Below are 16978 nucleotides of genomic sequence, written 5' to 3' on the forward strand. Positions count from 1 at the left end.
TAATAGTAATAATAATAATAATAATAATAATAAAACAATAATAATAATAATAATTATAATAATAATAATAACAATAACAATAACAAAACAATAATAATAACAGTAATAATAATAAAATAATAATAATAATAAAACAACAATAATAATAATAATAATAATAATAATAATAATACCAATAATAATACTACTACTAATAATAACAATAATAACAATAATAATAACAGTAATAATAATATTAATAATAATAATAAAATAATAATAATAATAACAATTATAGTAAAACACTAATAATAATAATAATAAAATAATAATAATAATAAAACAATAACAATAAAACAACAACAACAATAATAATAATAATAAAACTATTATTATTATTATTATTGTTATTATTATCATCATCAAATATGAGTTAAAATAGTTTTATTCCTTAATGACCATAATCAGATAAATTAATTGATTCAGCCCAGTTTGGACAGTGTTATATTGTTCTTTTCTTCTGTACCCCATGTTGCCAGTTCTTCTGTATTTAACCCTGCTTTATGCAGCCTTCAGGCATTGCTTTCAGTAGATGCTTCTGAATAGTGGAGCTGAGGGATCTTGCACTATTAATCAGTGGGGCACCTGCACAGACACGATTGGCTGTGTCTGAGGGTGGGAGGGCTGAAGGGATACCTCTGCTTGCTGAGACAGAGATGGAGGATAATGGATAATGGCGTGTCTGATCCACGACTGATCCATGTGGGATATTGATTTCTGTGTTAACCCACCTCGTGCAGGTGAAAAGAAGCGGTTGGGTACTGCATGTGTTGCAGTAGAGGAACACACAACTGGGGAAATTGATATGACTAAAGTGAGAGCAGAAGGGAAATGCACACGTAGATGAATAGACTAACAGTAGATTGATGATACTCAGTTATCGTTGATGCAGTGAGCAGTGGTATAATGTCCAAATTAAGTTTCCTAGTTGGAATTCCCATTCGTCTTAGTTGACCTTAGCATTAGTTATCAGTTGGTCGAACCCTCTGTTCTCTGTTCTGTTTTGTTTATACAGTAACCATTACGCTGTGGGATTTGCCTCTGTATGAATTATTTAGCCTTTATGTGTGTAGCTAGTTGATACGATTCCTGTAATAATTTAGTCGTTTAAAACTGTTGATCTTTTTGGTTTTGTGGTTTGTCCTTTCTGTATGAGGGCAGTGTGCTGATGTCCTGACGTCCTGCTGGGTCTGCGCTTCCTAATGAGCCATTTACTGCAAACTGGGTAACATTTTTAAACCCGGGTGGCATTTCATTGGTGTCCACCTCCAACAAGTCTGTGATCTGGTACACACCACGACTATCTGACCAGATCATACACCTTTCTTCATTTAGAAATGCACTGCCCCTCATCTGAGACATGCTTTGTTATTAACACACAGAGAGAGATCAGGGTTGGCAAAAACATTCAAAACAAATGGACGTCCGGCATCGGAGGAGGTTGCAGAGGGACATGATAGGACGGTTCAGCTTTGTGAAAATTAGAGGCTCAGTCATGTGGTGTAAGAGGAGGATAGATCTGCTCAGCCTGAGGCTGCAGTAATGAGCTCCACTATCTCCAGCCAGCCAGAGCTCAGCGCTGTTCACCTCATTTAGCCGTGACGTCTCCATCAGAACACACACTTAATAACCAGGGTCATGGGTTGGGTTGGAGGGAAAGGTGTGTTTGTTTTGTGTGTGTGTGTGTGTGTGTGTGTGTGTGTGTTTGCATGTGGAAATTTTCGTGTACACGTTTGGATTGTTTTTATACAGTGCTGTAAAGAAGTATTTGCTCCCCTTTTGGTCTCAGTTCATGCAGATTTGTCACACAATATTTTTATAATTTAACATTTATTAATGTTAAGTAAATACATCCATATCACTGTTTTAAGGGTAAATATATATATATATATATATATATATATACATTATTTAAATAAATAAACAAATAAATTAAAAAGTAAATAAATATTGCTATACAAAATAAATAAATAAATAAAATAAAAAATCGAAAATAAAATAAATAATAATAATAATAAATAAATAAATACATATAGAAATAAATAAATAAATATTGCCTATACAAAATAAAATAAATTAATAAAATAAAAAATGGAAAATATTGGAAAAAATAGAAAATAAAATAAATAATATAAATGATAATAATAATAATAATAATAATAATAATAAATGAAATAGAAAATGCAAAAAATGGAAGCAATAGAAAATAAAATAAATAATAATAATAATAATAATAATTGTTAATTATTTTAAGTGTCCATATTATATTTATATATTTATGATATATAATATTTATGGTGCAGAACAATTTGACTGTTAACCTGAGCATACCATGTTCTAGTCTGAGTGTTTTCACCATACGGTATTCACGGAGTTCTTCCTCTCCTGATCTATGTCTATAGAAGAGATAATAATAATAATAATAATAATATTAATATTAATAAGTATTACCGTTATAAGAGTTGTATTGATTAAAATGTTATATTAGAAAGAGTTAACACTGGTATTTATACTATATTGGCTCTGTATTACTTGAGAATCGGACCTGAAGAGAAAAATGGGAGCTTTGAATCGTTTTGCTTTTGTATCGTGACAAATGGAGTCATATTTCTTTAAGAGGTCTGATGAGTTAGACATGTGCATGTGGCTGTGCAAGTCATTAATGATCAGTGTAATCTGCCTTACATCTGTCCAGCTGTTTCTTTAGTCTTCTGGTCACTCACTCACTCACTCATTCATGTAAAGAAAAGGCAGCAGGATCATTGGGCCGTTGTGTGGAACATAATGAATATGAATCCTAATAACCTGTAGGGTATTTTACATGCCATGTAATATGCATGTCGTATATTACTCTTATATAGTGCTGTAGAAGCAGAACTCACCCCGGAGACACCGATATCCTCGACAGAGCTTGGTTAGTTCATGCAGGCTGCACAAAACTTTTAATTATTAAAGGTTAGTCAGATGAGACACTATAAAGTCAGTGATATAGAAAATACATTAAAGGCTGTATGGAAGGGATCTGAGTCAGCAGTACTTCTGTTTTTATACTGTTGATGATCTCGTGTGTGCAGGATGGCCGTCTGAGGGTCAACGATCAGCTGATTGCCGTAAACGGAGAGTCACTCCTGGAAAAGTCCAACCACGAGGCCATGGAGACACTGCGCAGGTCCATGTCCATGGAGGGCAACGTGAGAGGAATGATCCAGCTTGTCGTGCTCCGAGCCCTTCCATCCAGCCAGGTAGTTCCGCTTTATGCCTCACTTTCTTAATCGCTTATCCAATTAGGGTCCTAGCTTTTCAGTGGGCGCAAGGCACACAGTAACACCCTGTACGGGTCGCCGGGCCATCGCAGGGCAGACATACACACGTACACACACACACACACACACATTCACCTATAGGGCAATTCAGTGTCTCCAATTAACCTGACTGCATGTTTTTGGACTGTGGGAGGAAACTAGAGCTCCTGGAGGAAAACCCACACAGACACAGAGAGAACATGCAAACTCCACACTGAAAGGACCCAAACCTCTCGGCCTGGGGATCAAACCCAGGACCTTCTTGCTGTGAGGTGACAGTGCTACCCACCGAGCCACCGTGCCGCCCCACTCTTTCATGTTTACTCATATATCTTACCTGCTGCATGCATCTGAATGAAGTTGACTCAACCCCCCCCAACTAATGTTACAGGTTCTAGAACTTTCTACCTTTATATAGTATGTTGACTCTTCCCACGGACTCTCTTATAAGTTTGACACCTTATAGTATAACAGTATAGTGTACTCACAGCTTCTAGAGCTTTCCTTCACCATATGTTGTGCACATTTACTGCATCCGAAGCTTTTATCCTAAGCGACTTTATATTATGACAGAATACAATCTTGAGGATTAAGGGCATTGCTCAAGGTCCCTAGGAAGCCAATCTATCACGGGGCCTTGGCAATCACCGAACACCCCAATCGTAGTGAACAGTAGATGTGGTGGTAGTTCGCTAGCATTATTTACCATTTAACTATTGTTACACACTGTAAAAGTTTATTCTCTTGTAATTAAAAGCTTTGCATTTGTAACAGATGTCCACAGATGTTTACTGCATCTATTTCCATCCCAGTAGTCTAAGTCTAAGAATCTAAGTAAATGTTCCTGAGTTTCTAAGAGACTCTCGGCTTCCTGAAAACGCTCCACTTCTGAATTGCACCTTTTTTCTTCCTCTGCTGTGAATCAGCCGCCGGTAAAAGGAGCAGTTCAGTCACGTGATTGTGTCGATTATTCCGGGTCTGAATTGGCGTTTTCTCCGTACGCCGAGCTTCTCCTTGACTGATGTCAGTGATACACCTTCAGAAAGGCGGTATCGCTGCACGGGCTCTCGGTGGCATTGATGGCATTGATGGCATTTCTGTGTGCCATTCAGCCACCATTGTGAGTGTGTTCTCAGCTGAAGCGCACACTCCGACACTCCGAGTGTGTGTGGTGTTGAATAAGGGAGAGGACAGCAGAGCATCAATGGCGGTGGGTGGTGGAGGGATGAGAGATGAATAGGTGGAGGTGTAACACAGCAGCAGCGGGTCCTGACTTACATTTATAACCTCTTGTTTTCATCGTTCTTGTGTTTCTCTCTGGATTAAACCTCACTGCTGAGATCTCTGTGAGCTTCTGCTGCTGTTTCACCCACACATGAATGAATACTAACCAGCAGTGATGTTTCATCCACAGTTTAACCCCCTACGTTCAGACCGGCAGCGATTTTTTGCCTCTTGACCTCTTATTGCCCTGTGTTTTCACCGGAAGCGTCGTCATCGCTTGTAGGCGTCTGGTTGCCTTGGTTTAACTGATGCCAAGCAACAACAACAACAAAAAAAAGCAAATGCCATGGCAGTACAGCATACTTTACTAGCTAGGATCAACAGCAGTCAACATGACAAGTAAACTGTGTTTGTTCTAAGCGATTGCTGCCGTCTATTTGTGTAAGTCTGAGACTGAAACATTGTGATGTGGGAACTATTATTTAGGAAGTGTACTGTTTTATGTACATTGTGCTCATTGACAGTGGTAGCCAAGTGGGTAGAGCTTTGGACTATCAACTGAATGATTGAGAGCTCCAGGGGCGTCGTACATCGGCTGATCCTGCACTCTGACCCCGGCTTCCAAACAAGCTGGGATATGCGAAGAAAGAACTTGTACTGTACATCTATATATGTATTTATGACAAATAAAGCCATTCTGTTATATTCATTCAATTAAGAAGGCATCAGTGAAGTGACGTACTAATGTTGGTTGAGAAAGCCTAGCATGCAAACCACATTCCAGGTTAGGTCCCGGAGTTCTGTCACATTGTGTCTTCAAGGACCTTGCTCTAACCCTAACCCTTAACTAATTTATTTTATATTATTATAATTTTTTAATGCCAGTTAGCTGTAGGTATAGCTGCAACTCTTAAACCTAATAATTAGCAGGAGTGTCTATATAGTTTTGGCCACTTGCGGTGCATCCTTGTATGTAAACAGAGGAGAAATCACAGCTAGATTTTTTTTGTCTTAAAGTGGACAGGGCAGTAGCTCAGTGAGGTTCTTGACTAGTGCTGGACTGGTGTTTCAAAGGTCATTGGTTCAGTCCCGGCAAGTGTTGCTTGCATTATGCTTTCCTTTTTTTTCCCTCTTTTTATCCAATTTTTTCCCCAATTTTCTCCCCTAATCTAGTCGTATCCAATTACCCTGATTGCGTTACGCTTCACCTGTACCGATACAACCCTCCACTGCTGACTGAGGAGCTTTGTAACTGACACACGCCCCCTCCGACACGTGGGCAGCAGCGGCATGCATTTTGTCACCCACACGAGGCGAGTTCATATGCGGATCAGCCTTGTGGACGGAGAGCCACACCCTGATCAACACGTTATCAGCAGAGGTCGTAATTGCACCAGTTATGAGGAACCCTGGTCTGGCTCATCCCACCCTGTGAACAACAGCCAATCTTTGTTCATGTGGCCGCCCAGCCCAGCCGGATGGCAGATACGATGTATTCGAAATCCCAGCTCTGGTGTGCTAGCGTGTTTTACCGCTGCGCCATCTGAGCGGCCTTGCATTACACCTTGTGATAATTGTAAGTCGCTTTGGCTAAAGGCTTCTAAAACTGCCATGAATATAATAAAATGAAATTAAAAGCCTGGCATTTAGTGTCGTTGTACAGCTTTGATCTGGACGTATCACTGATGTCGGTGCCGTAGACAATAATATCATGCAATTCCTCATGTGTGTAACCACACTTCACGTCAGCGTGCATGTGTGTAACCCCTGTATGTCAGAGCGTAGAATAAAAAAGCTCTTTTACTTGCTAGAATGAGCTGATCTCAACTCGGCCTTCAGGCTACATGCTCTCTTAAAGCCTACAAGCAGGAGAGAAAAGTGCTGTGGGCAGAAGTTCCACCACCAATCCACTTCTACCCCGTCAGTCTTTCTGAGCTGGTGAATTGTACTTCCTTCTCCCCCCTGCATCTGTCCTCCTGAGTGTGCCCATATGCTCGTCGCGGGACGCTGCTCCAAAACGCTCATGCAAACATCTACACTCCTGTCGTTCGCTGCCCCGAGGCCTCCAACTGCTCCTAATCACCGTGTAATTAAGCTGGACAGTGGAGCGGCCCCTGCGGTCAGTGGAGTGACGCTTACCTCCGTGCCGAGCTGGCAAAGTCCCTCTCAAATAAATGTTCAATTTCATTATGGTTTATGGGCTGTGGAAGGGTAGTCGTGGCCCGGGGTGGGGGTGTAGCAGGAGGACGGGGAGGCGAGAACCAGTGCCGTCCGACCCCCTGTGAGTGAAACGGCTGTGGGATCTGAGGGGTGCGGCTGGGTGATGAATGCATGGGTGCATGGTGGGGTGGGTTGCGGAAATGGATGCGGAATGATGCAGGGAATGTTAGAAAGAACTGAGTTGTCATTGTGTCAGATGAGAGTAGATGATGTCTAATATAATACAAGCTCACCATCACCAAAAGTATGTGGACACCCCTGTTCCTTACTGTGTGTGTGGTTTAGCCACACTTATTTCTATAAGTTGTATAAAAGCAATTCTACTGTATGAATAAATGATATACTTGTATTATTAGTTGCTTTGTTGCCCCCACTGTGTGTAAAGCAAAGTCCATAAATACAAGGTTTGACAATTTTGCTTTAATAGAACAGAGACCTGTACAGTGCACTGACCCTGTCTCTATCGAACACTTTTGGGATGAATCAGAACGTCAGTTGTGAGCCAGGCCTTTCTGTCCAACATCTGTGCTTGACCTCACATAAATCACATACCGGGAGTCACACTATACCCTCTGTGATACATCCACCGCTCGTGCAGGCACCGCAGTGGCAATGAGGAGCTACTCTATTAACCGACCCTCCCTCAGGCACAGCTACTTATCTTTTAGATGCCCTCTGAAGTTGGTAGCACCACCTGGGTTCAAACTAGACCAGGGAACTTCTCGCACTGGTGAGCCAGCTTATCGGAAAGCTGCACCTCCTGAGCTCTACCCCTTCTCAAATTAGTACGACTCTGATTGTCAGAACATTCATCGCTCTGCGTGGTGTCTGTCCATGAGTGCTTTTACATGTAAATCAGGGCGGCACGGTGGCTAAGTGGGTAGCACTGTCGCCTCACGGCAAGAAGGTCCTGGGTTCGATCCCCCGGTGGGGCGGTCCGGGTCCTTTCTGTGTGGAGTTTGCATGTTCTCCCCGTGTCTGCGTGGGTTTACTCCGGGTGCTCCGGTTTCCTCCCACAGTCCAAAGACGTGCAAGTGAGGTGAACTGGAGACACTAAATTGTCCATGAGTGTGTTCGATATAACCTCGTGAGCTGATGAATCTTGTGTAATGAGTAACTACCGTTCCTGTCATGAATGTAACAAAAAAGCGTAAAAACATGATGTTAAAATCCTAATAAAACAAAACAAAACATGTAAATCAGAACAAGGGATTCTGGGAAATGTAGTCAGTCATTAAAACAGCAGTCACTATAAATCTAATACAAATATGAAGGGTTCTTCCTAAGACAACAAAGAGGGTCAATAGCAATTCATTCACTCTTTCATTCTCATTTTATAATGACCTCTTAGTAATGAAAACAGGCATCGGTGTGCAAACTGTGAAGTAGAAAAATGGTTGAATTAAGGACTAAAATGCCAGGAGGACACGGACACCCCCAGGGTTTGACTGGACATGGCAGGATGCTTTTGTTTTACATGGCAGGAGGAGATTTGTCTTTTGTTGTATTGATTAAGAGAGAACTGGTGATTGTAAAAACTGAGCTTATAGATCCACACACGCTGAAAATCTAAATGTATTTTTTTTCCCCAAAGATTAGACAATGAAATTATGCTGATTATATATTTGTTTTGTAAAACATTGTATTACATTTTTCCATTATAGAGTTTGTGTAAGCTCTGCTACATCAGACACTGAGATGCTCTTGAATTGGGGAGAAATATAGACACGTTGCATTGACTCCTTTCTATGTGAACTTAAAGTACCTGCTCTGCCTAAAAGAGCTGGAGAGCAGACAGCTTTGTATAACACACACACACACACACACACACACACACACACACACACACACACCCATGCAACATACTGGAAGGAGGAGACCCTTTTTTTTCTTTGCAGACAACAGACGAGCATTAACTCCACCCTCAATTATCATGTATTTGTCTGCACTTAGCTTTGCTAATGATCTGCAGTTAACCAAACGTGGACAGTGTGTGTCACGGCTGTTACAGTTAATACGTTAGATTGTGTGTGAAGTGCATTGTGGGTTTCTTTCCGTTACTTGAAGTCTGTCGATCATCTTGATGTTAACATATTTCATCATGCACACAGACCCCAAGGCTGGATAATGAACAGACTTTCCATTGTCTCTGTCTGTCTTTCTGTCCGATCACAAGAATAAACAGCTAATTATCTTTTAAATAGTCACACCAGTCTATAAATAATTAATAAATAAAGCTTAGGCATCAAGTCACCATATGGCTCGGCACTACACATATACACCGATCATCCATAACATTAAAACCACCTCCTTGTTTCTACACTCACTGTCCATTTTATCAGCTCCACTTACCATATAGAAGCACTTTGTAGTTCTACAATTACTGACTGTAGTCCATCTGTTTCTCTACAGGCTTTGTTAGCCCCCTTTCTCCCTGTTCTTCAATGGTCAGGACCCCCACAGGACCACCACAGAGCAGGTATTATTTAGGTGGTGGATTATTCTCAGCACTGCAGTGACACTGACATGGTGGTGGTGTGTTAGTGTGTGTTGTGCTGGTATGAGTGGATCTGACACAGCAATGCTGCTGGAGTTTTTAAACACCTCACTGTCACTGCTGGACTGAGAATAGTCCAAAACCCAAAAATATTCAGCCAACAGCGCCCCGTGGGCAGCATCCTGTGACCACTGATGAAGGTCTAGAAGATGACCGACTCAAACAGCAGCAATAGATGAGCGATCGTCTCTGACTTTACATCTACAAGGTGGACCAACTAGGTAGGAGTGTCTAATAGAGTGGACAGTGAGTGGACACGGTATTTAAAAACTCCAGCAGCGCTGCTGTGCCTGATCCACTCATACCAGCACAACACACACTAACACACCACCACCATGTCAGTGTCACTGCAGTGCTGAGGATGATCCACCACCTAAATAATACCTGCTCTGTGGGGGTCCTGACCATTGAAGAACAGCATGAAAGGGGGTAACAAAGCATGCAGAGAAACAGATGGACTACAGTCAGTAATTGTAGAACTACAAAGTGCTTCTATATGGTAAGTGGAGCTGATAAAATGGACAGTGAGTGTAGAAACGAGGAGGTGGTTTTAATGTTATGGCTGAATATTTGTTTCTTTGTGCCTCTACAATTTAAACATGATCTATATATATTTACTGTTTGGTTCTCTCTCTCGTTCAGGAGTTCTCAGACACACGGAGAATCCTCAATCGATCCTTTGATAGCTGTGTTGGACAGGCTGGACTCCTTAGCCAATCAGAGAGCTCGGTGCAGCCTGCCATGATGATGAACAGCGTTCTGGAGCGCTCTGTGGGTAAGTGATTAAGTCTGTGTTCTCACACGAGAGAAAAAAATCTTATTATTTAATTGGTCCAATTTATTCACACCTCCTAAATATTAATTAGTATGAATTCATAGCAGGACTGTCATTCAGAAACCTTTCCCAAAGGCCAGTTTAAATGTCAGAAGAAATGCAGAACTTGGTGAAAGGAACACAAACCATGGACTCCTTAGCAGTGAAAAGCAGCACTTGTAACACCTCTCCTGTGATTCATTGTCTTTAATTTACTCAAAAGAGCTTACCTTTCCCTCGGCTTTCCCACAATAGTTGAGTCTTCCGTAAAAGTAATGAAGTATGAAGAATATGTAGATGCAATATTGTGTATGTAGAGGTTATTATGAGGGGAAAGATCTAAGGTAAGCAGCAGCACAAATTACATTATAGAGCAGTTGAGTGATCACTGTGGAGCTTAAACTGTTGTTGCTTGACAATATTTATAATTGATCAGACTTTCATCACAGCGATACCTTGAAACTCGACGTTAGTTTTGGGAGTGGTGTTGAGTTTTAAAGATGTTGAGTTTCAAGGTATTTTTCTCCCATAAGGATGTGTGGGAAACCTGTTAATGCGTCCATGGTCCCGTGGAGCTGCATATATTTTAGTCTAATGTAAAACAATGGGGTTGTTTTTAAGACTTATACACTGAAAATAACACATATAATATAATAAACACTGAAATACAATTAAAAACAGTTAAAAATCAATAAAAAAATACAATAAAACCTGCACTTTAGCTTTACTTTTTTATTATTTCTTTATGCTTCTTAATGGTGGAGACGCTTGATCTCTGAATACCGTATTCCGTTCAGTACCGGCGCATTCACATTCACAGCTCTGCTGTGCCGTTATTTCCTATGAAGAGTAGCGGTGCACAAACTTTAACGTGACTTATTGTACTAAAACAACTAGTGAGGAATTTAATTAAAGGAGACACTTATGAACAGTAATAATTGAGAGAAGTTTAGTGCTCCTGTCTCCTTCTTTTAGTAAATTAAACCACATTAAGCTGTTATTTAACCAGACGTGTTTTAGACTTTTAGACTTGATTCTGATTCTCACAATTTCTCAGAACCTCGAGCTGTAACACAAGTTTAAAAGTGAAACTGAGAAAAATCCAGATGAACACAGATACATGTGGAGCTTTCAGGGTGAATTTGATGGTTATTCCACACAAATGCAGATTCATCTCATATTCACACTGAGCAAAGCGGCGGTCACACGCACGTCCAGTTTAAGGGTACAGATTTCTGAACGAAGGGCGTCGAGTTTCAAAGATTTCGAGTTTAGGGGACGTCGAGTTACAAGGTACCGCTGTACGTAACGACTGGATTACTTACTTTTATTCTTCCGAATACGTGTGACACTAAATGTGATACCGTGTCAGCACCAGTACAGTAAGTGTGTCATACAGGCTGGTTCACCGTCTCTCTTGTCTCCAGTGCTGCAGTCGCCCCTGCTGCAGGGAATTTGGGGCACATTTGCGATTCCTTTTATGTAAACTGGTGGCGTGTGGAGCCTGCTGTGCTATTATCCTGCTAGCTAAATATGAAAGAGGATAAATCCTCGGCTCGAACACAATTCAGATTCAGCTTTATATTCCTGATAGTCTTGAGAGTGAGTTTGCATCTCTGTGCACATACGATTCACCCTTCTTTTCTGCACACGAAACTGTAAGTTTTCCCGTGCTCCCAATTTTCACTACATATTTCTGTTGATTTAACATAAATAAATATAAATCCTTGATTTACAAACATTCTCCTTTTCCTCCTTTGCTCACGAGCCAGTTGGGAGTTACTGAAGGTACGAAAATGAAAAGCATGTTTTTATTCCGTGTTGTGTTTACTTTGTGTGCTCGCTTTGGGTGTTTCTTTCACTCCTGACCCAGCAATCATTATGCTAATGATATGATTTTTATCTAGGCCATGTTTGCTAACAAGCCGCAATAACGTGGCCTATTTAACTCGGAGAACAACAATTTAAAATGCATACTGTTCTCTTCAAAAGAACGCCAAGGCTCCGTTTTCCTGAAGGAGTTAAAGATGTAGGTTAATAAAGTCTAATGAAATGTTTTCATTAACAGACGACTGAGCAAGTTTAAAAGAAACGTGTGTTCAACTTTATATATCCTTACTTTTCTACAGTATTTCTTAATATACACCGATCAGCCATAACATTAAAACCACCTCCTTGTTTCTACACTCACTGTCCAATTTATCAGTTCCACTTACCATATAGAAGCACTTTGTACTTCTACAATTACTGACTGTAGTCCATCTGTTTCTCTGCTTGCTTAGTTAGCCCCATTTCACCCTGTTTATTAATAGTCAGGACCCTCACAGGACCACCACAGAGCAGGTATTATTTAGGTGGTGGATCATTCTCAGCACTGCAGTGACACTGACATGGTGGTGGTGTGTTAGTGTGTGTTGTGCTGGTATGAGTGGATCAGACACAGCAGCGCTGCGGGAGTTTTTGTATACCGTGTCCACTCACTGTCCACTCTATTAGACACTGGTTTTAATGTTATGGCTGATAGTGATATTGTATCTTATCTTATCTTGAAAGTATTTGGACACCTGACCATAAGCTTGTTTAAGGTTCTATCAGAAAACTTTGTCCAATAGTATTGAGGAGATTTCGGAGTCTCTCTACAAGGATTTTTGCCTATTCAGTGAAAAGAAAATTTGACTTTGGGAACTGATATTATACAATAAAGAAAAAAAAGTCATTTTCAGTATCTTGTATAAAAATACCAGCCCTAGTTGTGGTGTATAAATAGTCAAGCTGACACACTTTGGAGTTTTGCAAGTATTTCTGGAAGCAACATCAGGACGTGATGTGTAAACTGTTCAAGAAATGTGACGACAGAAAAAAAAAATGCAAAAAAATAAGTTAACAACATTTAAACATGACTTACAGGTTATTCTCCAGTGTACAGGGGGATAAAATCAATAGCTAGCAGGATAATCTGGTACCATACTAGAATATTTTGCCTGTGAGAGAAATAAAAAGGTTTTACAGCTAAGAAACCAGATGTGGAACACTTCATGTCATGAGAACTAGTGTCAGAAATGACAATATCGCCCAGATTTTAGGCTCATGGTTCTTAAACACGTGGCTGTCGGAAGTGTTGTTGATGTACAGTGATACATGCTGACAGCTCTGTCACGGTCTGATGGGAAAATCGATGAGGAAAAAAATTTTATAAAGCAAACAGTGATTTATCATGTTGTATGTTAGAAAAAGTGCAAATAAATGCTGAAGTTTGTTCATAAACTGCGTAATAACTACTGCAGACATAATAAACATGATAGAGAACTCAGTGCTAATAATAATACGAGTGCATTTTTTACCATCAGCAATTTTTAATGCCATCAGCAAAAAAAAAATCAGTTTTTGTTTGAGCATGTAGCCACTGATGCAGCGCTGCTTTCACATCATCATCACATGAAAATTTTCTTCCTTTTAAAGCTTCTTTGAGCGTCCAAGAAATGGAAATCAGATGGCGCTAATTCCGGACTATAAGCGTCTCTCAGACACGAACGATTACTCCTCCTCCCACCCTCACCGCTTATAACCAAAATATAAAAGTGAGGAAACTTTTTGAAGATCCCTCGTATAAACACTTCAGAGCTCTGACCCAAACTGAAGTGCAGTGGATAAAAGTGCAATCTCAGTTTGTCCAAATTAAACATATAATTAATTCTAATTCTTGAATAAAATTTAATTTTTCATTCGAATTTTTTTTGTAAACTGACAAACTTATAGTGCAGCATTTCTGAACTTCATTTTTTTTCCACGTAGTCAGATCCAACACTGATGCAAAACGGCATTTTATCTTGCACATGATAGTAATAATCATGCAATAAATCTAACATTTAAAAACCACACTTCACAGAAGATCGATTGCCCTTAAAACACAATAAACCCCTGTTATGTAGTACAGGAATTGTAAATATTACTTTAATACTTTGTAGTTTTGCAGTACACCAGGGAGCGACATCAAGATGTGATGTACAGGTATAAACTTTTAAAAGAAGTGATCAACCAAATTAAAATGAAAACAGAAAAGAAGAAGGTCCTGGGTTCAATTCCCAGGTGGGGCCGTCCGGGTCCTTTCTGTGTGGAGTTTGCATGTTCTCCACGTGTCTGCGTGGGTTTTCTCCGGGAGCTCTGGTTTCCTCCTACAGTCCAAAGACATGCAAGTGAGGTGAATCAGAGATACAAAATTGTCCATGACTGTGTTTAATATTAAACTTGAACTGATGAATCTTGTGTAACGAGTAACTACCGTTCCTGTCATGAATGTAACCAGAGTGTAAAACATGACGTTAAAATCCTAATAAACAAACTTATGTTATTCTCCAGAGTACACGGATATAAAAAGTATTTACTGTACTTTTACACATCACAATAATTACCATCAAATATATCAAAAATGTTGATCTAAAACACAAACCCTTGTTATGTAATGCAAAACTTAAAAATAGTATGTTTATTATTATTATTATTATTATTATTATTATTATTATTATATTTATTTATTTTTTTACTTACTGTTATTTAATACATTGCATGTTAATGGAAATGTTACTGGGAGTAAACTGGTGAACTTACTTGAACTTAATACTTTGTGTTTAAATTACTGACAATAGTTTTAATGTCTTCAACACTACATATCATGTGTTATTAATAGAGACAAATTATTTTTAAGTTAATAGCAGTATAAAGATTGTGTCTGTGTCTCTCTCTCTCTCTCTCTCTGTGTGTGTGTGTGTGTGTGTGTGTGTGTGTGTGTGTGTGTGTGTATCCAGTAAATCTCAATTATCTTAAATATAAAAGAATTTGGACTTGTATTTAGAGTGCAGTGGTATTACGTTATAAATGTACACTTGTACCAAATTCTGGTAAAATAAAAATGTTACATTTCCACTTCCTAATTTTTGTGAATAATCTACATACCAGAATGTTAAAAATAAAAGAAATAAAAGCTAAAATATCTGGTATAAAGAGTGAATATGTTCTGAGAGGTTTAATGGTACCATGCGGGTTAAATCTGCCCTGCTCAGCCCTGGGGTTTGGTTCATCCCGACCTGTTTTCCTTTGGTAGTCGGGAGGTTACACCGAGCTCAGTAACTGAATTTCTTTATCAGGATGGTTCTGAGAGGAAGCTATTTTCCTGAGCTATTGTTTGGTGAAGGTCTGCTCGCAGTACTTTAGGATTAATAACCGTGTTTCAGCTGAATGAACCATTGATCCATCATCTTCAGAGGGAAACGTCTCATTCCGTACCCTCGGTTCCACGTCTGGGCTGATAAATAACTCTGTTTGTGAGCGCGTGCGGTCGCCTGTGTTCAGAATTCAGAGTAGATGTGAGAGACCCTCGGATTCACTCACTTCAGCATCAGTTCATCTTTAGTGAAAGTTCTGTGTGTGTGTGTGTGTGTGTGTGTGTGTGTGTGTGTGTGTGTGTGTGTGTGTGTGTGTGTGTGTGTGTGTGTGTGTGTGTGTGTGTGTGTGTGTGGCGCTGATGAATCACTCTCACCCTCTGTCACACTAACAGATGAGATGTGTACTAATACTAATAAACAGTCATCGCCGAGCGCCGTCGTGACTAATGATTGCCGGTCGGCTTATGCAGGACTGGCTGATCCATCCCTTTGCCAGACGTGTGTCTGAGCCTCACGGTGCCAAAAATTACAGCCACTTAATCATATACACACAAAGCAACACACTTTCACTACACACTTCATACAACAGAATAGAAGCCTCAGTCTGATCATGCCCGTCATGCCATGTTTGAATTTGCACTGGGCTTGTAATGCTTGTATGTCTTTGTAGTTGCATAATTCAGCCGCGCTTTATGATTAAGGCCCTTCCTAATTCACGGACCGTGAAATGAGCCTTTTTTTCATGTAATGTGCAATTTACTATGAAATTTAAACTTCAATGTTTGTCATTCGTGTAGCGTCCAAGTGCATGACATGATGTTTACTGGTTAATCTGCACTATGAGGTGTCCTAGCTATTCTACGGCAATTCAGTTAGCAATCGCTTAGTCAAAATGTCCGAGATGTCGAAGTCTAAAGCAGATAAAACGCGACTCGAGTACTGAGTTTGGAAAACTACCAACCAATTCTGTGGACAGAGAGACACGGACTAGAATTTTTGTCTTTTAGATGTAACATGACCGTTGCTAGATGTTCTAGGTTTACATTTAACTGGCATCAAAACCTTATGGGGATGTAAAGCTTGTATGACTGTGGGCAGTGTTCCATGTTCCAGCAGCTTCTAATAATTATGACATATATATTTATGCCTACCAGACATTTTGGGTGGCACAGTGGCTTGGTGGGTAGCACTGTCGCCTCACTGCGAGAGGGTCCAGGGTTTGACTCCTAGGTGGAGCCGTCCTTGTCCTTTCTGTGTGGAGTTTGCATGTTCTCCCCGTGTCTGTATGTTCTTTTTGGGAGCTCCGGTTTCCTCCCACAGTCCAAAGACGTGCAAGTGAGGTGAATTGGAGATTGTCCATGACTGTGTTTGATATTAAACTGAACTGATAAATCATGTGTAACCTGGAGCTACCTGTCCTGTCATGAATGTAACCAAAGTGTGTAAAACATGACGTTAAAATCCGGGAGTATAAGAGAATTTAAGTATCTCTATAATCCGGCCCGTCTCTGTTTAATTCGGTTCATGATTGAATGTTCGAGTGGACGGACTCTCTCGTATCTCTCAGCCGTTTGCCTAAAACTAAAAACCATTTCCCACATCAGTTCTCCTTAACGCCGACACTTCGCTAAGCGTCTGAGAATTCGGGGCATTTCTCGTCATG

General features: G+C 40.1%; 1 protein-coding gene across 2 annotated transcripts in view; it reads left to right on the forward strand.

Annotated features, from left to right (window-relative positions):
• pard3bb (par-3 family cell polarity regulator beta b) overlaps window positions 1–16978 on the forward strand; it is a 416753-nt gene that overhangs the window by 194264 nt on the left and 205511 nt on the right. For both annotated transcript variants that reach the window (XM_063005444.1, XM_063005445.1), the window contains exons 13-14: window positions 3114–3281; window positions 9985–10117. In XM_063005444.1, the coding sequence (XP_062861514.1) occupies window positions 3114–3281; window positions 9985–10117 (301 nt within the window). The remainder of the gene's footprint in view (window positions 1–3113; window positions 3282–9984; window positions 10118–16978) is intronic.

The sequence above is a fragment of the Trichomycterus rosablanca genome, chromosome 12 (assembly GCF_030014385.1).
Source record: "Trichomycterus rosablanca isolate fTriRos1 chromosome 12, fTriRos1.hap1, whole genome shotgun sequence".
Classification (NCBI taxonomy): Eukaryota; Metazoa; Chordata; class Actinopteri; order Siluriformes; family Trichomycteridae; genus Trichomycterus; species Trichomycterus rosablanca.